Here is a 27977-nt window from a genome sequence, read left to right as displayed (position 1 = left end):
ACAATAGTTTTATACTTCTACTCTGTTTCACTTTCTACCATTTCAAATATTTTTTTAACCCCACTTATCAAGGTCTTTTTGGTGCCAAAGAATTCAGCAGTTTTTCAATATTAGTGTGAAACTGCTTAGCATTAATGTGAAGCTTTACTTACCTAGAATCCAAAGATAGCATTTCATTTCAAAAAATTTACAACATCTAAAGGCTAAAAAACTGTGTGGATTGCATTTTCTATGTCTGTCTGCCATGTTAGAACATCGCATTAGGTTCCATTTTAAGTTACCTCAGTTTTCAACACTTCTAAAATGCAAAATCGATCTGGATAGTTGTTTAATAACACTATACTCTGCAATAATTGTTAATACTTCTTGGTTTACAAAAATTGTTTCCACTAAAATATGAAGATCATCACATAGGTCAAGATTAGCTTCAGGGTTTATATGATCTTGTAATGAGAACTGCTGGCGACCATTAACAGGAATATTCTTCCAATGTGCCAAATGTTTATCTTTATACCAGTTTTCCAAAATCTGATGGGCTAGTTAGCTGCTTTATTTCTCAAAAAAAAAAAAAAAATTTTAGAATTTACCTTTTGCACTCTTGAGTTTATCACCCATCACTTATATAGTTCAGCTGTGTGGTTTTTATTGCTTGTAGGGTTCAAATACGTAATTTCTTGCTTTAGTGGTGATTGTTTTCCAATTACTTAAGCAGTTGATTGGGACCCATTACTTGCAATTCTAAGTCCAATTTAACTCCCCTCTTGCTTGACTTCATGATCCTCAGTATACAGTTATATGCTGGGCACAGCACCATGTATCTCCCAGGTCAGTTAAGTAATGTGCAGCTTAGTGTATGAAAAGCAGTTTTTAAGGGAGAAAAAGAGTTGAATAAGCCTTGAGGATTTGTTTTCATCATCTGTTTTACATTGCTTCTGAAACAGTTAGTGAATCAGTCAGTACTTGAATAACTTCCTTTGTGTGAAATCTTAGGCTTTATTTAATTCACTTTTATTTAGAAAGTACATTAAAGTGCCTTCTTGAAACTTTTTCATTTTGCCTCAGTTTTATTAGCTGCCTTTCTTTTTCAGCAGTAATTGTGTGTGTGTTGATTTATTATTTGATTTTCTTTATTTTTTTCCTACTCCTGACAGTCATACCCGTCCAATTACATGGACCAAATGAAGCCAAACAAATATAGCGTCATTTACTCTACACCGAGTATGTTGCACAATAAATTCTACTCAAACCCCGAAGGACTATCAAATGGAATCCAGATGGAGCCAGTAGACCTTACAGTGAACAAACGGAGCTCACCACCTTCAACTGGAAGTTCTCCTTCCCCCTTAAAATTTCAGACTGTGCATAGGAGAACTTCACCTGGATTGACTCTGTCCTCACCCAGCTCACCTCTCAGTAAATTCACACCATCACCCCCAGGAGTACAGCCTATTTCCATGCCAATAACAATCCCACCTGTAATGGCAGCCGCTCTTTCACGCCACGGACTGAGAAGCCCTGGAATACTCCCAGTTATACAGCCTGTTGTGGTCCAGCCAGTTCCTTTTATGTATGCTCCCCATCTTCAGCAGCCCATCATGGTGTCCACAGTTCTTGCAGATGAGATGGAAACTCCAAGTAGCATGCAAGGTTGGTGTTGTCAGAGTTTCTTTTTTATGCCATCTCATCCTGAGAAAATAACTGTATATCCAAGCACTTTGTGTGTTTTTCACATTTTAGGAAATGGAACATAATTCCTGTTCTTCTAAAATATACAGGCATAGAATTTATTGTGTAACTATTTTACCAAACTTACCAAGGTTGTATTCTATTCTGATTTATACCTGCATAAAGCTATTTATCTACTGAGATTTATCTACTGACTGATAAAAATGTTGGACTGATGAAGAGAACTGTTTTGCATCATAGTTCATCAGGAGATAGACTAAAATTGGAAGATTTTGTATTTTAGCATAAATTCTTGCACTAAATATAGAGCTGGGGGATTTCTTTTGTTTTAACTCTAGATTTTTACATACAGTTTTTATTTCCATAACTCTCTGTATTTTTGATGTGTTGCTTTCCCTCTCCTACCCTCCCCCATACAGTGCCTGTCATTGAGTCTTATGAGAAGCCTACACTGAAGAAAACAATCAAAGTAGAGCCAGGAAGCGAACCATCGAAGACTGACTTCTATCCTGAACAAATGTCACCTCCAATGATGACCTCATTGTCTCCCCAGCAAGTAATGTTGCAAGAGTAAGTAGCTAACTGCTTGGACTACTAGCTAGTCCCAAGATCAGCAGAAGAATGAAAAGTAGTTCATTGCAGCAGTTACCAATTTTGAGGGGGGGGTAAGGGGGGGAAGTGTTGCTGTGCTTTAGGACATGTGATAAAATACAGAAAAACATCATTCCCCTGCCACTGTGAAATGTGATTTCAATGTTTTTTTTGTCTTTAGCAGTACAGGAGTTGATACGTATTGGTACATCGCAACCACATAGCTTGGCCACTTAATATAATGCATTTCTAAAGTAATGTTAGTCGCTATCCTACGATTTACTGAAAGTAGAAATCCCAATAAGCCAGTGAGACCTGTTTATGTAAAACCAGCAGCAAACTGGAAAGATACTGTAAAGACATTGCATACTGATCTCTGTATTTATGTTACCTAAAATACCTTTTTTTAAAAAGATTCTTGTGACTTTTTGTTGGAGGACCTCTTTGTCTTTTAAAAAATGTTGGCTACTTGGTGGAAAGAACCCCCTCAGGCCTACAAGTTCTGCATATATTGAGTGAAATTCCATGTTTACCTAAGACCGTTGTTCCGTTGGAGTTTTTTTTGGCAGCTCAAGTAGATCCTGAAGTTTGCTCTCCTCCCAGCCATTTGTTTCTGCCCCAGTCAGTACCAATTCATTGTGCTGGTACAAGTGTAACTGGGGCCACTGCATGAACTGGATCACAGATCTAACAGGGGTTAAACCAGTCCTGTTTACAGAAGGCATAGCAAGGGCTAGAAAGAAGTAGTGAGGTCTGGGGCAGAAACTTTTTAATTGGAAATATTAAAGATTTCTCAGGAAGTACCTGAGGAGCCATTTCCTGTTTTCCTAGGGAAAATTCTGTCAACTTAACCAAAATTATGGAATGGCCCAGAGCCCAGCTCATCCTTCAGCAGGCACTGCTCTGGGCAGGCATGCAGGCTGCTGGCATGACTCTGGCAGGAGCTGAAGCTGGGAACTCAGCTGGGCTCACAGTACATGGCCTCAGAATCCATTTCTGCCCTTTCTTCCTGCTCACCGTCGCCCTCAGAATGGTTGTGAGACCTCACCTCCTAGAGTGGGGAAAAAGGGCTCCAAGCCAGACTCCCAAAACCGGTGTGTGAATGTGGGGCGATTCAGAAAGAGGGAGAAAGCATGAGATGGGCAGTAGGCTGCATTCCCTTCAGAAGGCAGCCTCTTCCTCTTGCTCATGACTGTTCCCAGGTTAGAAGGCACACCGTGGCTCCAAAGCTAACTACATTCTGCATAGCCTTCTTGTGGGCACCCCTCCTCATTTTCAGGTCTCTAACCAGCTTAGATGCAGCTTCTAGATTGCAGGCTCTTTGCAATTAACTAGTTGCCAGCTAGCTTTTATAAACTGTATGCTGTTTATTTAAAAATAACCTTATCTGGTTTATTATACTAAACATAAAATAAAATAGTAAACATCCATGTTTACTAGGGAGTTCCTTATCTTCCATAATGGACCTACCACATAAGGGAGTCAGGTCTGCATGTACTTGGAACTAACTTCTGCTAGGTCAGGACTATGAAATGGTTCGGTTTACTTTTGTCCTTTGTTAGGCCTCTTTAACAAGAGCAAACCAGTAAGTGCTGTTCCTGGCTGATGCCACACCCTTCCTCCAGGGCTGAGACTTCTGCAGACTTGTCACCTGCATTAGTGATTTGCATTAATTATTTCCCAATGAGTCCAGTTTCCACAGGAAACCCTTCCGCTGAGCAAAGAATATAAAATTTGGTATAACGTGTAGGTAGTGTTGTCACAAAAAAACATTTGAATAGTCTGTGTTTTCAAAGCATCTCCTTTGCTTGCCCGTGCAGAACATTATGTTTATGGAGACCCTGTCCTCACATTGTAATGGCTTAAATTGCTTCCTAGCTGTCCTGTAGAGCTGAAGTTCTTGCTCGTTCCTAAAGCCAGCCCTTTCAAATTCACATTCTGCTATATCCGCAACAAGAAGTTTGTAAATGGTAGTTTTCATCTTTTTATCATTTAAAAAAAAATACAGAGACAAATCACACAAGTTACAAGATGAGAGACCTAGACCTTTATAAAATTTCCTGTTGTCTCACAGCTTCATCAGCCTCTCTCTGCTTCATGAGCTATAGTTAGGCAATGATTTTTTTATCATTTTTCATAGGTTCCACCTGCCCAGAGTGCACTATTCAGACACATAAGCGACATTAAAGGAGCATAGGAAACCTTCAGTCTCACTTTTAAGTGACTGATTTTGCTTTAGTGTTAATTTTTGGCATACACATTATGTACATAAAGTTGGTGGCATTTCTGTAGCGATTTTTGGACTTTCTAGTATGTCTGATAATTGGCATAACTATACAGTTATTTCTAAAATCAAACTTGAGGTAATAATCTCTGACCAAATATAAGAAGCCTCATTAACGTCCTATTTTCTCGTGGGTGCAAGTGTCGAAGTCTATAACTCATGCTGTCAACATAGTATGGTCTTGGTAAAGAAGGGGAAAAAGCTGTTGAAAATGTAACATGATTTTTGGAAGATACTCTTACTTATTAAAGAATGGCGCTTAAATAGTTAGACTTAGGTGAATTTGTATCTGGTTGTGTAAGAGGGAATGAAAGAATTAGGGCTGTGCTTTTGTTATTGGCACTTACTTAATGTTACTCTGAGTTTTGACACCACCTTAACCATTTTTTAAAACTGCCACACCCTATCTGATTATTGATAACATTCCATAGTCTTGCCAGCCTCCTTTCCGCTAAAGGGAAAATGAGACAGAGACAAATTCTCATCGTTTTTTTACACGCTCTTAGATTGAAAACCATCACAAACAGTGTACAGCCAATATCCTTTTTCTCCCTTTTTCCAGATGTTACCATGTCCAGGACTAGCCTCCACACATAGGGATTTAAACCAAGTTTGCGTGCTGTCCTAAGCCAGAGCTTCTCCAAAAAGACTGGTATGCAACAGCGTTAAAACTGAGCATTGCTTTAGAGAAGCATTTATTTGGAAGCTAAAAGCCTGCCTTTCTTATTTAAGTATGTACATCTGTGTCTAACATCACCATCTGGGGTTTCCCGCCATTACAGTATTTTTAGCTAGATTTAATGTGTACTTGAAGAGTACATCACTCAACAGTCACAGAAACACCCAAGAAAGAGAATTTGGCTCCAAATTTCAGGCTTGTAACTGTAATAAAAGAACTAATAACAGAATTAAACTTTTCCCACATCAGTAATTCCCATCCTGCTGCTGTGGAGAGTAATAGCAAATTTTTTCCTTTCTAAACCATGCACAAGATTTTCTGTCTTTAGCACATGCCCTTTATTTTGCTGAAAGGAGTAGGTATTCAGTGTTTCTGAAAATGAGGCGCTAAAGGAACTTAGTTTAAGTAACTAAGACAACCTAACGTTATAAAATGTAATTCAGTTGGTAAAGAAATGTGAAATACAGTAACTGAGAAAAGACGGGAGTTCTAGAAAGCTTATTTCTGTCACATGGAGGAGCTGGTTTTGCAACAAGGACTGCTAGTATCTGTACACTATATACTAAGTTTCAGTTAAAAGCTAAAAAATATATTAAAAGCACTGATACAGGTCTGCTAACGAGCTGAAAAGCCTTTGTGAGGTTGCAAGATTTGTAATGCCACTTTTTGATGAACATACTTACTTCCTTTTCTAACACTGACATGGAAGAAAGAATCAAGGTTGTCCCCAGTTCTACAGTAGGGGTGTTGTTCAAACCTAACTATCCGCAGTCAATGACACCTTTTAAGAAGCTTGATATGTTTTCACATGCGTGAATGTTTTAAGTTTTTGTTTGTCACAGGAGCCCATATGTATAGAATCATAGAATTGTTCAGATTGGAAAAGACCTTTAAGATTGAGTCCAACCGTCAGCCCAACACCACCATGCCCACTAAACCATGTCCTGAAGTGCCACGTCTACGTGTTTTTTGAACACCCAGGGATGGTGACTCCACTACTTCCCTGGGCAGCGTGTTCCAATACCTGACAACCCGCTCAGTAAAGAAATTTTTCCTAATGTCCAATCTAAACCTCCCCTGCCACAGCTTGAGGCCATTTCCTCTCATCCTATCACTAGTCACTTGACAGAAGAAACCAGCACCCACCTCGCTACAACCTCCTTTCAGGTAGTTGTAGAGAGCGATAAGGTCTCCCCTCAGCCTCCTCTTCTCCAGACTAAACAGCCCCAGTTCCCTCAGCCGCTCCTCATAAGACTTGTGCTCCAGGCCCCTCACCAACTTGGTTGCCCTTCTCTGGACACGCTCCAGCACCTCAGTGTCTTTCCTGTGGTGAGGGGCCCAAAACTGAACACAGGACTCGAGGTGCGGCCTCACCAGTGCCCAGTACAGGGGAACAACCACCTCCCTGCTCCTGCTGGCCACACTGTTTCTGATACAGGCCAGGATGCCGTTGGCCTTCTTGGCCACCTGGGCACACTGCTGGCTCGTATTCAGCTGACTGTCAGCCAGCATGCCCAGGTCTTTCTCTGCCAGGCAGCTTTCCAGCCACTCTTCCCCAAGCCTGCAGCGCTGCATGGGGTTGTTGTGACCCAAGTGCAGGACCCAGCACTTGGCCTTGTTGAACCTCATACAATTCGCTTCAGCCCATCGATCCAGCCTGTCCAGACTCCTCTGTAGAGCCTTAGTAGTACATGTGTTACCTGCACTATACCTGTGGGCTTCAAAAGCAAAAAATGATGTTTATGAAGGTAGAGGGACAACTTCAGACATCCTGTGGGTGTGCCACACAGGCTAAACTCTACTTTTAGGAATTGACGTCAGTGGTGTAGGGAGGCCGCACCCTCCTGCCAGCACCAAACAGGAAATTCTTAATTACTCTCTGAAGGAGTGGCTGGAACAATAAAGATCGAGTTCTGCTTTGAAACCCTAAAGATACAATTTCTTTAATAATATGGAATAGCTGTTTCCAATTACAAGTGAATTAGTTACATTTGAAGGAAGAAGAAAAACTGTTAGCAAGTACAAGAGAAGTTCACTATGAACTCACAGAGTTTGAGAAATCTGGGTTTGACTGAAAAACAGGAATTTGAAGGGTTTTTTTTCCTTTGTAAGTTTAAAAAAAGCTAGGGAGTAGTAAAAATGGCTACATCATGCCACAGAGTGAGTAAACATTTAAAAATATTACTGCTAGAATACACGAAACTTGCTAAGCCCTCTTGGAATTTGTCGACATGCGTGTAATGTTGTTCTTTCTGCCAAGAGACAAACTGGTAGTGAATAAAGGGCTCTGTCATGAATCGTATTAGCTGGGGTTTGCTGTGCTAAATGTTTTTCATTTTTAGCATTCAATTTGGCTTTGCAGGAATCACCCTTCAGTTATAGTTCAGCCAGGAAAGAGACCTTTACCTGTGGAATCTCCGGACACACAAAGAAAACGCAGAATACATCGATGTGATTATGAAGGCTGCAACAAAGTCTATACTAAAAGCTCCCATCTGAAAGCTCACAGAAGAACCCATACAGGTTTGAGCATTGCTATGCTTTTCTTTCGTCAAGTCTATGGTAAAATAGTAGACTAAGCTTTTAGTTTGTGCTAATGCCAGGTGACCACAGATGTGAATAACAAAATGACAGAAGTTAGATCTGGCATTGCGCTGAATATAATTATAGGCTGAGCAAAAGACAGAGGGTGCACCAGGAAAAACCCACACCAAAAGACTGTAAGCCAAAGCAGGATCACGGTGTATGCTGGTATGCTTTACATTCACTGGCCCTTTGCTCATTTTCTGTCCAGTTGCTTGCAGATTACTCATTCTGCACACCCTGTAAACACCAAATCAGTTCAAATTGCACTACCTCACTTCTTACATCACTGTTAAATTTGACTGAGACTTCCATGGGAGTAGCCCATTTGCAAAAGTCTGGACCATGTGCCAAATACAAACACATTTGCTTCATGTGGACATACTAACCACTGGTCCGATAGTGCTCTTTTCTGAGGGAGTGTTTCAGTAAGCATCTCCCTATCTCTGTTCTCCGCAGAAATGTTCGTCTTGGCATGCTGAATGAATATATGTACATCCAAGGTTCTTACAAAGATATGGGACACTTCTAGGTAAAACGGAGGCCAGTTTACATCTGTCTTACATCAAGCCAGCCCTTTACCTGTTGGGCAGCACAATGGTGTTAAGGACAAGGAATATCACATATTAGAAAGTAATGATTGAGAGAGATTTTAAGTTGACCTCCTTGTGACACTGGTGCTGGTTGCTTATACTACAGTAACTGAGAGGTCACAACAAGATTTCTGCCTGCTGTGCTGAATGGTAGCACCAGTTGTTTTCCCCCAACTAATCTAGAATACGGGGTCCTGGGTTTGAAATACTTGAACAAATGCCTAAACCTTCACACTTCTGGGCTTGATGAGACAAAACAAGTGCTAATATGGCAGAGGAAGGAACAGAGGGACAATAAAAAAATAAGTTGTGGCAGGAAACAACTTTTTGATCTGTTAACTTTGACTACACAGTTCCTAGTGCAGAGTACTCTGCAGCCCAGTGCTGTTTGGAGGCTTTTTGAGTAAGCATTAAAGTACTTGCTGAAATTTGACAAGGCAGGAGGATAAATCTGTCAAATATTTAACTGGTTTGTTTGTGTCTTAAATCCCCGCTTCTGTGTTTCTTTTTCCAGGTGAAAAACCATACAAATGCACTTGGGAGGGGTGCACGTGGAAGTTTGCTCGTTCTGATGAACTAACGCGGCATTTCCGCAAGCATACAGGAATCAAACCTTTTCAGTGCCCAGACTGTGACCGTAGCTTTTCACGTTCGGACCATCTTGCTCTTCACAGAAAACGCCACATGCTAGTTTGAATGTCTTCTGTCCCTGACTCCTGTCACACTTTTTTTTTTTTTTTTTTACACATGCATTTTAGTTTGGATTCAGCTGGTCTGAATCTCTGAGTTTATACCATTAAAAGCTTACGTATGGTCAGTAACAGATGTTATCTAACCCTTCTATGTCCTTGCCACGGGTCAGACCTAAAGAATGTGAACACTTTTTTTTTTTCTCCTGGGGATGCTAAGCAAACCCTTTCTCCAGACAGTATGTTTAATGTATTCCATTGTGAATAAGGGAATTTGTAAACTAACAGCTTTTGTTGGTTTCTTCATATAATCAACCCAGCATATACTGATAAACTAGTAAATGTTATTGAATATCCAAAATGCTAGTCCTTGCCAGAGACTTTTATTTATGTGCCCTGTAAAGGATACACTCTTATTTTATACTCAACAATGCAATGAATGGACTCTCCCAACGATGTTGATTTCTGCAATATGGTTAACACAACAGTTTTTCTTAGAAAGACACCTGATTTAGAAATCCCCTCTGCCCAAACAGTGAATAACACTGTAGAAATAAATCTAAGCATTATAATTACTTTACAGAAAGATTGAGTCATAGTATCATTTACCCCAGTCAAGAAGAAAAAATCGGCAGGAATTGGTCTGTACATAATATTGTGCATCTAAACCAATGTCATCAGTCCTCTGTATTATAGTGTAGTATATATCCTTGTTTTTATTGCATAATGCCCTGGTGGATTTGTTAAACGAAGACCTTGTGTGACACTGTATGTCTGGTTTCTGTGCAAGTGTATGGATGGAACACACATGGTACTCTCCTATGACATGGCATTAGATGATACTCGTAGAAACCTACCACACTTCATTTCAGGGATATAGACTGTCCCTCTACAATCACTCCCCTACATTTCCTCTAAATAATTTTTTCTCTTTGCTGGACCTCAGAAAATAGCAATCATTACGTAAGAAATGCTCCAAACTGTATTGTTGTGTGTGCCACTTTAGTACATTACAGTATTTAAAATTATTAATCCACAATATTTTTATGAGAAGATGGCATCAGATATGAAGCACTTCTGATGATAAATTGAGCCATGTTATCTGTTTTGGATAAAAACGTATATCAAATCATCCTTTTGATAACTCTGATTTGTGACTCTGGTAGTCTCTCAACGGTAGGTAGACGAAGCTTTCCTGTGGATGTGTCTTGCCTTAAAGTATCACATCAGCCAGTGTTAACACCCATGTCAGCAAATACAACTCAATAGATAAAATAAACTGAATTCAAGCAACCTGCAGTTGACCCTAGAAATGTTCCTGCCTCTGAAAGCCTGCTGAAAGGAAGGTTTCTGTCTTTATTAGCTGGCAGACTTCATGGTACTGCAAGGAAACAGGATGTATTTCCCTAGGCTCTCAAACACCGGTGTTGTTTTCTTCTCTCCGCTATGTAAGGTAAACACCATTCCCTGCAAACTCAACATACTAAAGTCAAGATTTTCATTGCTCTTGGAAAAACCTGCTCGGAAAATGGAGGGTTGAGGGGAGGAGGAGTTTCATTAAACTCTCCAGGAGGAGGCAGGTGGAGTGTCCATCTGCAGGTGGGTATATCTCAGCTAATGGAGCAGGTAGGCTGTGCTGCCACGTCTTGTGGAGTCCAACAGCAAACTGGAAAAATCTTGCAGATGGAAGAGTGTGAGTGCAAGGAGCCTTCCTGTCGTGATAGGTGTTTTCCAGCTGTTCTGCTGAGGTCCTCATACCCACAGAATTGGAGAGGAGAAAAACGCTCCTACGGCAGTTGCTGTAAAACAGAAAGTATTGTTCCAGTTGTTTAACAAAGCTTACGTGTAGGAGTCTGGAACCGGCTATTTAAGGAATAGAGCCCTGAACATGTGCTCTACAAAGGGGAGGACAAGGATTTGCAAAGCAGGCCTGGAAACAGTGCTGCAAAGCTTCTGTGAGGAAGATCCACGTGCTCTGTTACAGCACTTCGCTAGGACTGAGGGAAGTTACACCAGATCTTATAACTGGCCCTCATCTGCTTATCTATGGAGCTGAAAAACCTGGGGAGATTAATCAGTCTTTCTTTGGTAGGCCAGGTTGTAACTAACATTGAGGAACTTGCAGAGAAGAGAATTATATTAATGAGCAGCTGTTGTAGAATGGGGGGTTGGGGTGGATATTTTTATTGTCAGTGGTAGCAGAATTGGCCTTCATTAGGCTCTAGGTTTTGATGGCAGTTCCGTGAATGCAGACACATCGCTGACCGAGAGGCTGTGTACAGCCCCCGTAGCAACCGTCACAAGTCTACAGACATTTAGTATCCTGGGATGAAAATAATTCTCTATTATATTCTAGGGAAAAAAGCAGATGAGATCCTATAGACATAAGCAGCTCAATGGCAATTGGTCCCATTTTTAGCTTAACAAATGCAAATGCATGAAATTTGCCATGTTTAAAGAACATTTCTTTCCAATGCTCTATTTCTCTTTTAAGGCTTTCACAAAATATTTTCTTTAATTTTTTTTTTTTTTTTTTTTAATTAGAACTCTAAAATCAAGTACTCTAAAAGCAGGAGTTCTTTGTAACTAAGAGTTACTTTGGAGAATTTAAGCTAGGTTATTTGTCATGTTCGTTCATTAGCCTATGTACCTTTTTCCTGAAAATATTTTTGCTAATTGTGGGGACATATACAGTGGACATTCAATAGAACTTTAAAATATCTTTATCCATGTGCCTTGTGATTTAGAACTACAGAAATTTAAATATTAAATATAAATATTTGGCATTATTTCATGTAAATGCCTTGCTTATAGGATATTTCACTTGTGTCTGTGGTGTCTTTTGTGGGATGTCAAAGTCAAACACACACTTTCATCTCTCAGCTGAAAATGTGAGTTTACATCTTCTTAACTGGCTCATTGATTCATTTTAGCAAATCTTGATTTGAGGGATATCTTGTAATTTTTAAATATACACAACTAAATACTTCTTAAAGCCAGTCCTTCCATCTTTGCCCTCAAGAGAAGCCAGTTTAGATACAAAGATAGAAAACCCTTGTCCTGCAGCACATGTATATTTAAAAATCCCACCTTTTTCCCTAGCAGTATTGCACTGTGCAGTGTGTAACAGGTAATACTGTTTTGCTAAAATGTGCCTGTTCAAGCCATTTGATTATAATAAATTACTAGTTTCTAAGACAATCGCAAAAAGCTAAGCAGTTATTAATGTGTGTGGCTTTATTTAAATATACACTGCTACTCTGCAGTGATATTCCTAATGCCACATCTTGTTGTCTCTGTCAAGGTTAGCAACATGTAGATGAATACAAATCCTTTTCTATAAAAAATTAGAAAGCATTTTACATACCTTAAGAGGGCTACACCAGTTTTCATTATATTTTACAGATATTAGCACTGTTTTTTAATGTACTTTAGAGGGTCAAAATAATCTTTCTGCTTAGCATCTCTCACCTGCAAATATAGCAGGGATGTTATATTTACTTTAATACTTGTATAAACTATGCAGAAATTTTTTAATAAAATGTAATATATTTTATAAGCTAATAAGACTGAATGGGTAATTAAAGGTTTCTAGCGTGCATTACTATAACTTGCAAATACAGAGACATTTTGGTAATCTTTTCTTACTAAAGATGTGAACGTTTAATGTACTTTCACTGTTTCTACTTTGGTAGTCCAATGGGAATTCAGTAATGACATTTTGTCATGTCAAACTGTGAACATAAATTTGTACTGTACAGTCCTCATACTATATTTAGTATACAATGCGTATGTATTATACTTGTTAATAAAACCCTCGGAATGTTGTTCGTGGTCACGTCGTCATACGCTGTACGACAGAGAGCAGTGGCACGGGTACCAGGGTTTTCGGGTGACCCTTCGGCAGTGCCCGGGCACTCTCCGCGTGGTGTCCCTGCCCCACAGATGACCGAGGGCAGGAGCTGGTAGCCCACACACCACTTCTCGCCCCCGTGCTGGGGAGGAGCTGTGCCCAGCACTGCGCTTGGTGGCGAACTCACAAAAGTAGTTTACTTGCTTCTAATTAGGGCATTCTAACTCGTCCGTTGTGGAGTCTAGAGCGCCAAACACGCGATTCTGCGGGTTTTAGCACTTGCAGAGCGGTGGTCTGGGCCTGCTCCTTCAGCCGTGCTCTACCCCCACGGCCCTTTCCCAGGCCAGGGTGCCAGAGCAGACAGCGCAGACTGCCAACGCGTCGACGCGCACGAATCCGGGCGCGCTTTGCCGAGAGACGGCGATGGTGACGGGTAGAGCTGCCGCAGAATGTTTTTATTTCTTCGCGCCTCTTCAGATGCCTAAAAAGAGTGAGCCCAGTTGAATTCACTATGCATCTCTCGACGCTTTCCATTCCCGCTGAGGTAACCGCATCGGGATGTTGGTCTGTTGCTGCCTGGGACCCAGCAGATCAGCCTGGTGAGCACCTACGCTATGCCGTGGTGACATACAGAAGGGAAAGGAGCTACAGCAGAAATGAGGCATAAAAATAAAACCCCGCAAACAGCAGAGAGAATGTGAGGAAACGACCGGCTTGTATTTCTTGGCGTCCTGCTCGAGAACCGGGGCTGCTGGTTGTAAAGCCAGAGTCAGTGTTCCCACCACGCCGTTGAATTTAGGGGTTCACTGGCCAGCGAACCAGTCGGTTTGTGCGCTCCACAGCCTCCTGGGCGGGAGGGACGGATGGCGTGGGGGCACCGAGTCCCAGCGCCGCTGTGACCTGTCCCCTCGAGCCCGCACACCCCCCAGGAGGGTCCTGCGTGTGCCGGGCTGATCTGAGTATCTGCTTCAGCTTTCCTGGGAGGCAAGAGGCGTCCCAGGCCTTCGGGCGTGAGCTATCATTTTCAGGAAATAGCGATAATTTAATCGGCCACTGGGTGTCACCCTTAGGCTGAGAAAAAGGCAAAATTTAAGCTCACGTGATTGTACTTTAAGAAATTGTTTCTTTTCTCGTGGTTAAGAAATGAAGCTGCTCCTTCTGTTTTACCTTCTACAACTGAGTCAGATCCTGTCACGCAGAGAAATCTGCTCAAGGATTCAAAACTGATCTTTGTGTCTTTAGGACAATTTTTAGCCATAAAAACACTTTTAACATACCCTCTACAATTAAAACTCTGGCCTGGCCGAACACTGTTAACAAAGTCGATGCACAATATTGCTTTCATGTGGGCTTCCAGGCCTGTGAGATCAGTGAGAGCAGCACCTGAGATCATTTTTATAAACGCGGACATTAATATGGCAGTATTTCAAGAGTTCAACCAGATACTCATGTCTTGCAAACTTCTTCCCAAGAAGCAGCTCTATGAACACATTTTTTTAAAAAAGGTCTTCAACAGCATATTGCCTCATAAAAAAACAGTGAAGAAAAGCATTTGCTACCTTTGGCCAAAACAAAAAATAATTGACACTTTATGTATCCTCTGAGAGAAACAGAGTTTCAGGGAAGAAGAAAACGGAAGTTCCAACAGAGAAGAGATGAGAAACACTATCAAATGCTAACATTAACAAACAAACAAACAAACAAAAAACAACAAAATTAATCTGCTTTATCAAAGGAACTCAGAAGTGTATTTTAAGCAGCTGCAGTGTATGGTACAATAAGTAAATAACTAAAATACTTGGCACGTGCATGAAAGATTTCTGAGGTAGGAAGGCCAGAGTATAAGGGGGTGTTAAAGGTTTAATATCCTAAAACAGCATACATGACAGAGTTGAGAAACTATTCCTTTCACACCTACCTACAATTTAGGTTTCAAAACAGTCTTAAAGGTGAGGGACTCTTCCACAGCCCAGACCCTGTGCATTATTTAGGACATAAAACCCAGTTTGCTGATGCATTACATTTACAGAGACCGGAAAGCCTGATTTGAGAAATTTTACTTCCTCTTTTCTCATCTAGTAAACAGGACAAAATATGTGCCCCTTAAAACGTTACCACTAAGTTTGAATGCTAATCATGTCCTTAGACTGTAACGCTTGAGAGGGGGAGAAATCTTTCAGGAAAGAGGGGCACAGGTTTTCTGGTAGCATTCTCCACTGTAAAGCGCAGAGGAGCCCTGGAGAGGTAAAGGCTACAAAACTCCTAACCGGCTTAATGTGCACGGGCCTCTGCAACTGAACAGTTCCTTCAGTACCCGAGAGCTGTATAGCACACAAGCCTTAAATTATAGACGGGTGTAACTCTGGCTGTAGCCGAAATAAAGAAGCCACTAAAGCTTAGACAGGCAACAGCCTAAGAGCAGACAGCAATGTTATGGAGGAAGTAAAGAACCTGCACCCAGAGGGATGCTGTGCGGTTGGGAAAAACCTCTTAAGAGGGAAACATTGCAGCTCCAGTGGTGCATTCAGGCTGCAGCCCCAGGTTTAACGTCACTACTTCTGCGGAAAGCCCCTCACAGCCTACTGTAACTGGCTGGCTGGCGCACAAGCTTTGCGATGCACTTTCAGCAGTGCCCCATGGTGCCTAATGCCCCTGGCCACTGTGTTGGGTTGGCATGAAGCACGAGTGACTCTCAGGGTAGGGAAAAGCCCTCCTGACTCGAACTCCTGCAGAGCACTAAGCTCCTCTTTGTCTTTGAACATCTGCCCTCATCATAAATAACCTGCTTTTCAAGCATGCCGCATCCACCAGCTCCCACTGAAGTACTGAGGGTTTAGCAGCACTTTTTAAGGTACACAAAGAAATCTTGGTCCTGGCTTTGGGAGGGGGAGGATCTCAGTTATGTGTTATCACAGAAATCAGTAGCCAACTTCCCTTTGCCTGAAATTAAGACTTAATAGAGGTTTTTAGCCCTTCTTTCCAAAGCTCTACATTGAGAACCAGGTCCCTAGCATCCCACTGCAATACCCAGTTAACCTGAGCTGGTAGGTGGGTGCACAGTGATGTCTCAGCACCTCTGGACACTGGGAAGCTCTCCCATAGCTTCCCATCCACTGCTTCATCTAGCTACCACCACACACACCTGGCAGGTGCTCGGTCAGCCGCCTCGGCGAGGGTTAAGGATTGCATCCTCTTATTGGGTGGCTCACCTCACATGCTGCTCACGGTTGTGATCAAAGGGTTTTGCATTTCCCTTAAGCTGTAAGTATAATTACACAAGTCCTCATCACCAGTGAAATGACACCAGGAGATTTAATAACAGATAAAAAATGAGATGTTTATTATATTGTCAAATTAAATCCAAGCACAGCAAATTATTAGATGTCTCTTATCAATAAATACCATTAGTTTAAACAGTTTTATTTTAGCAGAGAATTTACTCCCCAGTGCAAATTACTCCTTTTTCACTTGCATGATGACCCTCAGCACCTGCTGATTAAAAGGGCAAGGGAAGAGAGTTCAGTGAACATCTGGAGATAAAAGGGGATTCACCTCCAAACGTCAAGCTTCTACACTTTAGAAAACAGGAAAAACAAGCAACCTAACATAGCTTGATATGATCATAGCAGAAAGCAGCAATATTGTAATAGTATCAATATTTCATGAGTTCAGGTATTATTTTGAAGACAAGGAATAGCAAATTCTATGAAATCATGACTTGGTAGGTAAATCTAGGCAAGTGGGAATGTTTAGTACAGCAAAGGAAGAAGAATATTAAACAGGCATTAATGGCTCCAACTTTCAGCTCTTACCCTGGAAAATCTCTGTCTGTGACAAAGGGAAAGATTTCCAGGAAGAGAAAACAGGCTGAAGGTACCCTTGACATCTACTATACCAATGTACAGGAAGGGATTTAAATAACAGTTTTCTTCTTCTTTGTATTATTTAATTAAACCCAAGGAAGCAGATGCCTACCACCTTAACCCCAGAACATCCATGTCACAACAAAGATAAAATGCATGCCTTGACAGTCATGATGACATTGAACCAAACACTATTTTTGTTACTTTAAAATACAGCTTTCAATGGGCAAAGTCCAAAACAAAGGCAACCCAAGTTCACAGTAAAATAAGTGCAGTCACTATGAAAATTTCCCTCCCCTTCTCTTTGTTGATGATGGGCAACTACAGAAGACTTCTGACTACTTTCACGACTAGAATGAGCAATAGCAATTTCTGTATGTATCACAATTACATCTTGCTACAAACTAGGAATACTGTAAAAAACTATTAAAAAATTATTATAACAATTTAATGCAAGACAGTCAAGTCAGTTATTCACATACTGACTTACACTACTAGGAGAAGTAATATCACTCTGCTCCTCATTTGCTTCAAAGGATATTGGCAGGTTAATGCTAATAGCTGCCCTCAGGTTAGCCCAGAAAAGGGGATGCTTGCTCCTCTCCTTTGGCCACTCCAGGTAGGTTCGCTTTGCCATGAGAGCCTTCAGCTTGTGATACCTGGCAGGGATAATGTACGGAGGGATCGGCTCCAGTAAAATGAGGATTAAGCTGTTGGAATTCTCGCTGAATAATTTGTGATGGGCAAAGTACAGCTCATAGTGACACCACTCGCTCTGCACAAAGTTGGGAGACAACACAAAGATCGACTTGTAGCTCTTCTCAATGCAGTTAATGATGTTCTCCACAATGCTCTTGCCAGGGATAAAGTTCCTCTCGTGCTGGCACAGTTGTACACAGCCCTCCCCCTTCTCCAGGTTCGGGATCAGCTCGTTCTTCACCCACAACGAATCGCGCTCGCTGTAGGAAATGAACGCGTGAAACTGCAGAACGGTCTCCCGCTCTTCGGGGTGGCTGTGCCAAGCCCTCCGCTTTGTCTGCGTCCACTGCCACGTCATCCGCACGTACCACGGCACATCCAAGTAGATGCACAGAAAGGCCACGACAGCCACCAGCACCAGCGTCAGCAGCAGAGCTGTCACCAGCAAGAGCACCGTGTTGCAAGCCAGTTCAGTCAGGTGGAAGTCCTTCAGCTGCGTTCCTTGCAAGTCTTCCGGGTACTCGCACACATACGCCGCTGGCCAGCCAAACAGCTTCCCCCCAGACTGCCTCTCCAGACGGATAAAGTCTTGCAGTTCACAGGAACACTCAAACGGGTTGCGCCCGGCTTGTAGCTCCCTGACCTGTGGGCAGCTCTGGAAGAAGTTGGCAGATGGGGTGAGGATCAAATTCATCTCTACGTTCAGGAACTCCAGCGACATAAAGCCACTGCACCCCGGCAGGTCAGCCAGCCTGTTCGATGCCAGGTTCAGCTCTTTCAAGGATTTCAGCTCAGCCATTCCCTTGGGGACACTGGTGATGTGATTGTTTTGGAGGTTGAGTTTTTTGATGTTGACTGGCAAGCACTCAAACACGGCATCCATCAACTGATTTGAGGACAGGTCCAACTCTGTCAGAGACTCAGCCCACTGGCATTGCACATCAGCTCCATCGTGACTCAGCAAGTTGCTGCTGATGTCCAGGTATTTCAGTGATTTCATACGGCTAGTCATGAAGCTTACCTTGGAAAGGCTCTCAAATTTATTCCTCTGCAAAATAAGTAATTTCAGATCTGTCAGAGTGCCACAATTCTGGAACAATTCATCTGTCAGGGCATTGTGAGAAAAATTTAAATACTGAAATGAGCTCGTTCTATTGGGGCAAAGCATGTGTGGCATATATGCATCATATATTGTCAAGCTGGCAATATTCATCTCTGAAAACTGTCTGTATAGAATCTCCTGGTTGAAATAATAAACCTTATTACGGACATGTTCCAAAGTTAGCACCTTCATGGAGCCACCCGAAGAGATTAATTGTTCCAGAGAGCTTAATAAGGGTAGAAATTCATATTCAGTCAGCTCCCCCAGTGGTCCCCGAAAAGTCAAATTTCTCACAGTCAAATGCTCCACGGGTGAGTACCAAATAAGCAGGAAAATTTGCAAAATGATAGTCCATTGTAAGTCCACAGTGTCAAGGCTGAGAGCTGTTGTCTTGATTTTCTTCAGAAGTGTTAAAGAAGGGGAGGGGAAATCTTTGTAGCTCAAGGTGTATCTTAAGTTAACGATTCTTAAGTTTTCTGAAGTGCTCATTCCATCATACAGGAGGGAAAAACTGAAGTTTTGGTTTGCTGCAAAAACAATGTGGAGGCTCCTTGTATTCAAGGCTGTCAGACTCTGAGGCTCATACAGAGAAAAGTCTTCTAAGGTCAGGAAGACAGTGCACAGCTGCAAATGTATGATAGACCTGAAGTCTGACCTTCGTATCATTGTGGCACTTAATCCTAGGTACTCCAAATGAAACATGTTCCCAAATTCCTTACAGATGGGCAGGGCAGTAAACTTATTGAAAGAAAGATCTAAATGTCTAAGATATGCAAGATTTTGACAGTAAACTTTCAAAATATTATTATGAGATAAATCTAAGTATTCCAAATCTTCATTAAAAATGAAGACACTAAAGTCAAGCTCTGTAATTAGATTATGAGAAAGATTTAATACTTGAAGGTCAGAAAGATAAATAAATTCTGAGATACTAAGTCCAGAGATCCTATTATGTGATATATCTAATACATGAGTATGGACTGGAATGTTTTTTGGAACATTAGTTAGCAAAGTGCTTGAATAATTTGCAATAAATTCATTTTCCACAGTTGGCTGGATATTATTCCATAGCATGAATATAAAGACACAAGCAAAGACATAGATATTTGTAAGGGGTCTCATTGTGCTTTCCAGGTTTATCTTGGTTTTTTACAGAAACACAGAAGCAAATCTTCATTTTCTGTTCAATATGTCTCAGTGATGAGTCCAGCCCTATGGAAAGAAAACACGTGGAATTTGCTGAAATTGTTGAACTGTTGAATTTGCTTTTTATTGCTAAAATAAAATGGAAATTTTATGTAATAAAAACTTTATTTTTACATACTTTTGTTCTAAGTTCTTATCAATCCTCCTCACCCCCGTTCTTTAATTCCAATTATTTATTTTCTCAGTTTAGTAGAAATTAATTCCTTTATAATGGAAGGAATACAATCAGTGGTATGTTAAAAAACCACAGGGATGTTAAGAAATACAAATTTCTCAACGACCTTGAAAAATACAAGACCGGTACAAACAGACATCAATGCATTTAGGAGTAAAGGAGAACAGAACAAGCCTCCCATCTGCTCTTCCCATACACCCCATGTCCACACACATTTGGGGACAGAACTCCAAAAGCCTCGGGGACCCTCACAGAAATGGGTGCAAAACCAACCTCTTCACTCAGAAGAGCCAAAGGATATTCCTCTTCACACTCCAAAGACCCGGGACATGGCCATGCACCCCCTCAGGGTCAGCCAATCAAAGCAGCTGATCAGCTTTGTCTTTGCTATAGCACAAAGACATAGGGGTCCATTATTCCAGTAAGCCAAGAATCTTGAGGAGGAATTATACTGTCTCATGAATACTGTAACGCCTATCTAGCCAAAAGCATACTCATAGGAAAATCACAGCATCACTGGACACTATATATGAAGCAGTGGTACCCAAAATCTGAAAGAAAACACTTGATGCTTCCAAAGGCTGCAGGATTTGCTAGGTGTCCTAGGAAATTTTCTACATTTTCCAAATTACCCCAGCATTGCAGCTTGACAAAGGACCTCTCTAGAAATGGTGAGGGACAAAGAGTCTAGTTCTACGGATCAAAAAACACAGGGAGGGAAAGATTTTGTGGATATGGAAAATGGTTCAGCAGCATTAATATCTGGTCATGTCTATCAATAGCCTACATAGATTTGGAGAGGTATCAGTCCTATCATGAAAAACCATGACCTGGGCATTACTCTCGTGTTGTCACGCATTTAACGCAACACACAGACAACCTGAAGTATGAGCAACTCATAAACTATTTCAGGAGACTAACATCCCCGGTTTTTTTTTCCTGTTCTGATTTTGTCTGTAAAAAAAACAGTTTTAAAATTCTGCCCCTGTGTAATCTTTTGTTAAATAAAAACCAAAAGCCTATTTTTTCAGTTCTAGGTTATAATGTGTGTTAGTCTCTAATAATTTGATTGACTGATATAAATACTCATCCCTTCTCCTCCAAGTCTCCTATGAAGCTTAACCAAGTTTTCTTCTAAATAAGTAAAGCAAAAATACATGTAATTAACATCACCAAAAGCAATAAAAGAATAAATCAGTAAAGTATAAATTTCTACCTCAGTAGAATCCAATTGAGTGGTCAAATTCTGCCTTCAGAAAGTTGTGCTGGGGTATCTGAGCACAGAATAGAAATGAAGCTGGGATGGCTGGTCAAAGTACAGTGTCACTCACAAGAACAACCAAGACAAGCAAATCTGACCCAGCTTCCTTCAAAGAGCAGCTGACCCTGTTCTTCAGAGTCCAGGCTGGTAAAGAACCTCTTGAATCAAATAAACTTTGATCTGGAACTATCTGGAGGAACTTCTCCCTGGGCAAAAGGGATGCCAGGAACAAAGCAAGAAATGTTCTGAAGGGAGAAAAAAACCAGAAAGATATTCTCTGTCTGTGCTTCATTGCCAGATGAGTTTTAATTTACTGTGCATGCTATGCTATACACTGCGACAAGGGATGATCTGCACTGTATAGCAATGAAGAGTGCCACAGTCAAAGAACAAAGCAGGTATGTCTAGCAAAGCAATACTAAGGATCAACAGTTACCCCTCTAACACTATCTTATGATGGTATTAGAGTTGGATGAGAATGAAAATTGCCATACCAAGCATTTTTTTCCCTTTCTTCTTTGTTGAAATTCAACATACAGGTGAGCATTTTCACTGAAATTTCAAAGTGCAAGAATATCTTCCAACAGTGAAGAAAGACCAGCACCTGAGATTTGATGGAGTCCAAACCAGATATAACAAAAAGAAAAAAATGTAAATAATGGAGCAAATATAACTCACCTTTTGTGCATGGAATCCACCTCTGAGTGAAGAATCAGCAAAATTCCTCTGCATACTTGGTTAACATCCTCAGAACAGAATTTCAAACATATGTAATCTTCAAGCTAGGGAATCTCACATGAGATGCTAATTCCTTAATAATTACTACCTCGAGAAGTAGAAAGAACAAGGTTTTCTTATATAGGTTATATAATTCTAAGAATTAACGAAATGTCCCTACAATGCAGGTATTAAGAGCACAATAAAAGGAAACTTCTAACAGTCCAAACTCGAAATACATTTACTTCTGTAATATTTACATAACTGTACAGTTTAGGAGGAAATAAGCCGATCTGTGGTACAGAATATTCACCAAGGCAAGACTGTTTGAATAATTCCGCATTTCTAATTTCATGTCTGCTTCTCATGGTTACACACATTCTAGAAATTTGTCAACTGCATCTCCTCTTTTGCATACACAGAAAAGAGGAAGCAGAACCCCCACCACCAACTTCTCTTTGTATCAAAATCTCTTGCAGAGCTCTACCCCACTGAATTATTTTCCTCAGCAAGCAGACTAATTAATGTAGCACACTGACAGATGGCAAAAGCTTAGATCTCAAAAGCTGGTAACAGGGTCAAACTGGCACAGTTCAAAACCTTTACAGGTCAATCTTTACACTAGAGATGCCTTGGATGGTTATCAGGGATACCCCACATTGTAGCTTCCTTCAAAAAATTATACACAATGAACCATAGAGAGTAGTCTCTATGATATGAAAGCTGTAAAGAAGCCACGAAGAATACAGTAATGTAGGGCAATCTGGCAATAGAGGAATCCAATAAAGCAGCCATTCAATTAGCATTTTGAACAAGGGCAGGAGCCTAGCGAGCAAATCAACAGAGCAGAGAGCGAGTGCATTGCAAAGGCAGATGTAAATAACCAAAACCAACACCTCAGTCCTATAAGCCTCCACACTAACACAACATGCTTCAGTAAGATTAATTAGCAAGGAAGAAAGAAGCAGAGATGAATAAATGAATGAAGATTTATTTAATCTTAATGAATTTTAAGATTAAATTCATGAAGTATGTAATTAATTCTTCAGGTATGAGCAAACTAGGGGAAGAGGGGGGCACCTGGGCCCATTCTGGACTCAGTCTAGAGCTTACTCCACCCCATAAAACAGCGCCTTGGAGGAGAGTTGAAGGCAAGAGAGGATTCAGCTAAAGAAGCTGCAAAGTATGAAAATTTATTCTAGACACCAGTGCCAGTTATATTTCAAGCTTGCATTAGATTCCTTTGAAACTTTTCTTTTGCAATTACCTTTTCAATTTTGCAAAGAGTAATTTAACCCTTTGCTTTGCTGAAAGAAAATGTCTAGTTTTCATTTTTAGATTGATGAGTAAAATAGTCTGAACTGAAACTGAACTGAAACCATTCTGCTTTCCTAAGTGCAGTGAATCTGAATAATACATTACAGAAAACTCGGAGACATTCGTGACCCAAGACAAGACCAGGGATCATGAATGTTTCTCAATAAGCAGCAAGACTCTGCCTGTCAGCTGATACTGTCTTGTCTTCGAGTTAAAGAGGAAGTTCCCATTGCTGGGCATTAATCTATGAAAATGAATAGACTAAGGCACTATTGTTGACAGAACAATAATATCCCAATTATGCAAACCAGTGGCAGTTTTACTTCCAATATAATCCATGAAAAAACTTTGCTGCATGGACAAAAACAAATACACCGTCAGCTTTCATCAGAATTGACTCCAGTGCACACACAGCTGTAAAAAGCAAAAGTATCTAAGCCTTTAGTTGTAGTATGTTTAATTTCCTTACTGCCCTTCTTTATCAGACTTTAATATACATTCAAATAAAGTTTGCCATAAAGAAAAATTTACAACTAGTTAAAATAAAACTGATACTCCTGAATACCTCTGTTAAACAATTAGGAACATTGCATAATGTTATTTTTACTAACCAATTCAGCAAAGCTTTGTTTGGGGCTGGTTTCGGTTTACTGATTAAGTCATTTCGCATGATAGGCAAAAACTAAAAATCAGTGTATTTCTGTTCATGCATCCTGAAATGTACCCTCTGAATACCATCCTTTCCATAGTCGGCGTACATACACTCATGCACATACCTTGTTCCATTGCTGAGGTTTATATTGTTGGGGTTTTTTGCAGCTGATTCTATCAATGAGCACCTGTCTTCACAAACAGCCTTTCCTCAAGGTACATTTCACACTTCTGCCTATATATTGTGATTACTTACCCAGAGGGGAACCGTAGCTACGCTTGGCTGGGTATGAGAAGCCAGTCAGGACCAGCACCGTGCCCAAAGGTGTGAAGAATCTCTCCAACTGGAACTGCCAGTGTTTGGTCATATCGAGGACCTTACCTTCAACTGTAACTCTCATTGTCACAACTTAACCCTGTGTGTCAGGTAGGTGAAACAAGGGCTAAATGCCGCCACAAGTCAAAGTGAGCAGAGACTGTACTGCATTTATGCCCAAGCCTATTTTGCTTGGGCATAAACAGACACAAGGATCAAAGCTGTGGAAATCAGACTGGTAACACAGAGTCACCTTGCAGAACACAGAACTTCCTCATTTATTGGTTTATCAGTACTGCTTCCTCTTGACCAAACAGTGACTACAAATGAGCATTACAGTCAATCTCAGTAAATGTTTCTGAAAGAAAAAACAGCCAAACTGAAGCCCTGAGTAAAACCACAGGTTTCACAGAGGTTTTGAACCCTCCCCTCAGCAGAATGCCTCACCTCCCACGGAGTCCCATTCTTTTCCCTTGAGCGCCTTTCTCTGCTCTAACCCTCTGCAGCTGAACTTCAGTGATGATGCTTTGTAACATTTCTAAAGCTGAAAAAGAGCCGAGCTCTCAGCAGGGCAACCCAGATTGTGTCAGGACTCCCAGTCTGTCACAGTTCAGTTTCCTTCATACTACACACTACTTAAATATACATAAAAACATTTACACTTTCACTTCATTCTGCACTTTTTCTAGGTTTTGGAGGGTGTATAACCCCCATGTTATCAGTTTTGTAAGTTGATATTACTATATATGTAAAAATAGCATTCCTGCTAGTCACCAAGATGACTAGACAGATGCCAGGAATCTGCTCTGATATGGTATCTGACATCAGAATACATTTACACACTCATTTTCCTGATAACTGGAGTGCATTAGCAGTTACCAATTGCAGTGCAGAACCAGCTGCAGACTCACATCACCGGGGTGCGCAGAAAAGGGTAGCTGCTTTCCAAAATGTGCAGAAAAAGTGGCTGACATGGGCTGTGAGACTACACATGGCCCCACGTATGGGCAATTTCTTCTTGGACTAAAACTGGTTTTATAGAAAGTGTTCAGAGTATGGCAGAGGCTAAAATAATTGTTTGAAATATTCTGATATGTATCACTTGAGAAACTCATTCTCTCCTGTGGAATCAGAAAAACTAGATGTAGTAATTCATTGCATGTGTAGCTGTTTTATCAATTATCTGGCACATACCATGGACAAAAACCTAATAGCATGTGTGTTTCAGGTTCCAAAGCACAAGTTTTAATTGCTCCCCATGCTCATTACAAGCCCCTTCCAACATTATTCACTCAAGGATTTTGGACATATACCAGAAACCTGCAGTTACATATTTCTGCTTATGATCGCATCAGCTCCATTGCCAGAGGTCACGTAGTTCCCAAGTTCTTTCCAAAGTGGCAAGCAAACCCTTGCTAAAACCTTCCACTCCTGAAAGAAAGAAATAATTTCTGGTAACAGCTATGTGCTCCCACGTGAATAACAGGAAGGATTCTTGGTGCACTCTCTGACTTTCAGAGGGTTTTTCTGTCCTCCTGCCAACAGAAGCAGCAATACGAGTTCTTAAAGCTTCACACACAACAGGGGATGTTAACTCTATTACTGAAGTTTCAAGGGCTACTGACCTAAAACTCTGAGGCTTTCAAAGAAAATTTTCACGTGAGCCACCATGTAACAATCCAGCTGCCCCTGGTTGTGTGAAAGGGATAGGCAAACCAAGCTAAGTCTGTTCATCTTCAGTTTTCTACAGGTTAAATTACTCATACACTGAAGCATTAGTTGGAGGGGAAGGAGGAAGCATAGAAAATATTTGTTTCTGCTGTCCTGAATTAAATGCCTGCAATTTTATAATAGGTGTGTTATATTAATTTCGAGGCTGAGTGGGATGACAGGGCTAAAGGTGTTAAATTTGACCTTTCCCCTACAAATCATAAACAGTTGCTGGCAGTTCAAGACTTCAAGAGACCTCAGCCTCCTTAGACCTCAGGCAAAAAAAATCAAAATTAATATATTTTTTTAATAATAATGGAAGACAAGAATGAGATAAAATGCTATACTAAATGAGGATTTCATCTTAACATCCCTTCTTCTGTTGTATTCCCGTTGAAACACATTTTTGAAAGGAAAACTTACTACTCTCTGGTCATCTAAGTCTGGTATTCCAGATGGCAAACACCTCCCCTTCTGGAGACAAAGACGAAATTTGCTGTCATCATCTTCAGCAATTGTGAATATTTGTCAGAGCACAGCCATGTTTTCTTGAAGCCAAACCACACCACTACAGTGTCCTGGTTTCAGCTGGGAGAGAGTTAATTTGCTTTCTAGTAGCCGGTATAGTGTTATATCTTGGATTCAGTATGAGAAGAATGTTGATAACACACTGATGATTTCAGTTGTTGCTAAGTAATGTTTAGACCAAGTCAAGTATTTTTCAGCTTGTCATGCTCAGCCAGCAAGAAGGCTGGAGGGGCACAAGAAGTTGGGAAGGGACACAGCCAGGACAGCTGACCCAAACTGGCCAAAGGGGTATTCCATACCATGTGACATCATGCCCAGTATATAAAATGGGGGAAGTGGGGCTGGGGGGTATTGCTGCTCAGGGACTAACTGGGCATCGGTCAGCGAGTGGTGAGCAATTGCATTGTGCATCACTTGTTTTGTATATTCCAATCTTTTTATTATTATTATATTATTGTCATTTTATTATTGTTATTATTATCATTAGTTTCTTCCTTTCTGTTCTGTTAAACTGTTCTTATCTCAACCCACAAGTTTTACTTTTTTTTCTGATTCTCTCCCCCATCCCACTGAGTGGGGGGAAGTGAGTGAGCAGCTGCATGGTGCTTAGTTGTTTGGCTGGGGTTAACCCCGACAACAGGTAGAGGGGCCTGCTGTATTTCTACAAAGGAGAGCAAATATTGTAAATGTAGCTTGTCTTTCTGACTCTGTGAATAGAGGGTCTTATCTGCTGTCCCAAGACCTGGCAAATTTTTTCAGCCTCTGACTGGTTATTGCGTTTCTGATCAGAACTCGTCGCTGTGCTGCAAAAGATACTGTTTTGCCTGAAAAGGACAGATTCTTTTAATAATAAGCATAAAGATATATGGGTGAGAAGCAAAAAAGTAGAAAGCTAAAAAAAAAGCATAATGTAAAGTCAAGAGCTTCTCAAGATATAGTCAATGATGATGAAGGTAGTTCTGTTACTGCAGATGATACCCTCTCAGTCCCTTTGCTCAGGGTATCTCTCAGGATCAAAAGGGTACCAGGACTCTATCAGAGGATGGGAATTAAGAGCCCTGACTGTCAATTCACTGCTCCTCCCTCGCAGCAGTACCAACCTACGAGCCCCAAAACGTGAAGCGGCTCATCTTTCCTTTTTATTTTTCTTTTCAAGAAAAAAACCCTCACTCAGTCCTCTTTTGTGGCATGGCCATTTTTGTCCACCTGTGCTGGACGTTCAGAGTCCTGTATCTGGGTCCTATCCTTTCAAGCTTCACTGAATCTGAGAAAACACTACCCAGGAACCACCTCAGACTCTGGCCTTCTAGACATCTTCTCAGGATGTGTTATTTTTTTTCTTGCAAACTAATTTTAGCAAAAGGGGTCCTGTGATGAAGCTGCCTAAGCTTTGTGATTAATGCAGCTCTGCAACCTCTTCAGCAACTCAAGCACTCTTCCATGACTGTACCAACTGCTCCAGGCTTTATTCTGC

The 27977-nt window shown here is 41.0% G+C and overlaps 2 protein-coding genes across 6 annotated transcripts in view; one reads left to right on the top strand and one right to left on the bottom strand.

Annotated features, from left to right (window-relative positions):
* Positions 1–12932, top strand: part of KLF3 (KLF transcription factor 3) — a 29392-nt gene extending 16460 nt beyond the window's left edge. For both annotated transcript variants that reach the window (XM_069791864.1, XM_069791872.1), the window contains exons 4-7: positions 1152–1647; positions 2106–2256; positions 7603–7763; positions 8931–12932. In XM_069791864.1, coding sequence (XP_069647965.1) covers positions 1152–1647; positions 2106–2256; positions 7603–7763; positions 8931–9112 — 990 coding nt within the window. In that variant the 3' untranslated portion in view covers positions 9113–12932. The remainder of the gene's footprint in view (positions 1–1151; positions 1648–2105; positions 2257–7602; positions 7764–8930) is intronic.
* Positions 12933–16269: 3337 nt separating this feature from the next.
* LOC104310459 (toll-like receptor 1) lies at positions 16270–27928 on the bottom strand. 4 transcript variants are annotated; one of them, XM_069791752.1, is made up of 3 exons: positions 21943–27928; positions 21220–21509; positions 16270–19834 (listed from the first exon to the last, which is right to left on the bottom strand). In XM_069791752.1, exon 3 carries the CDS (start codon positions 19742–19744, stop codon positions 17288–17290), a length of 2457 nt encoding a protein of 818 aa, XP_069647853.1. In that variant the 5' UTR covers positions 19745–19834; positions 21220–21509; positions 21943–27928; the 3' UTR covers positions 16270–17287. The 4 variants fall into 4 exon arrangements, with proteins under 4 accessions (XP_069647853.1, XP_069647868.1, XP_069647861.1 ...); XM_069791767.1 differs by having other exon boundaries at positions 21363–21509; XM_069791760.1 differs by having other exon boundaries at positions 21220–27928.
* Positions 27929–27977: the final 49 nt, after the last annotated feature.

This window comes from Haliaeetus albicilla, chromosome 1 (assembly GCF_947461875.1).
Source record: "Haliaeetus albicilla chromosome 1, bHalAlb1.1, whole genome shotgun sequence".
NCBI lineage: Eukaryota > Metazoa > Chordata > Aves > Accipitriformes > Accipitridae > Haliaeetus > Haliaeetus albicilla.
This window is presented reverse-complemented; position numbering and strand designations above follow the sequence as displayed.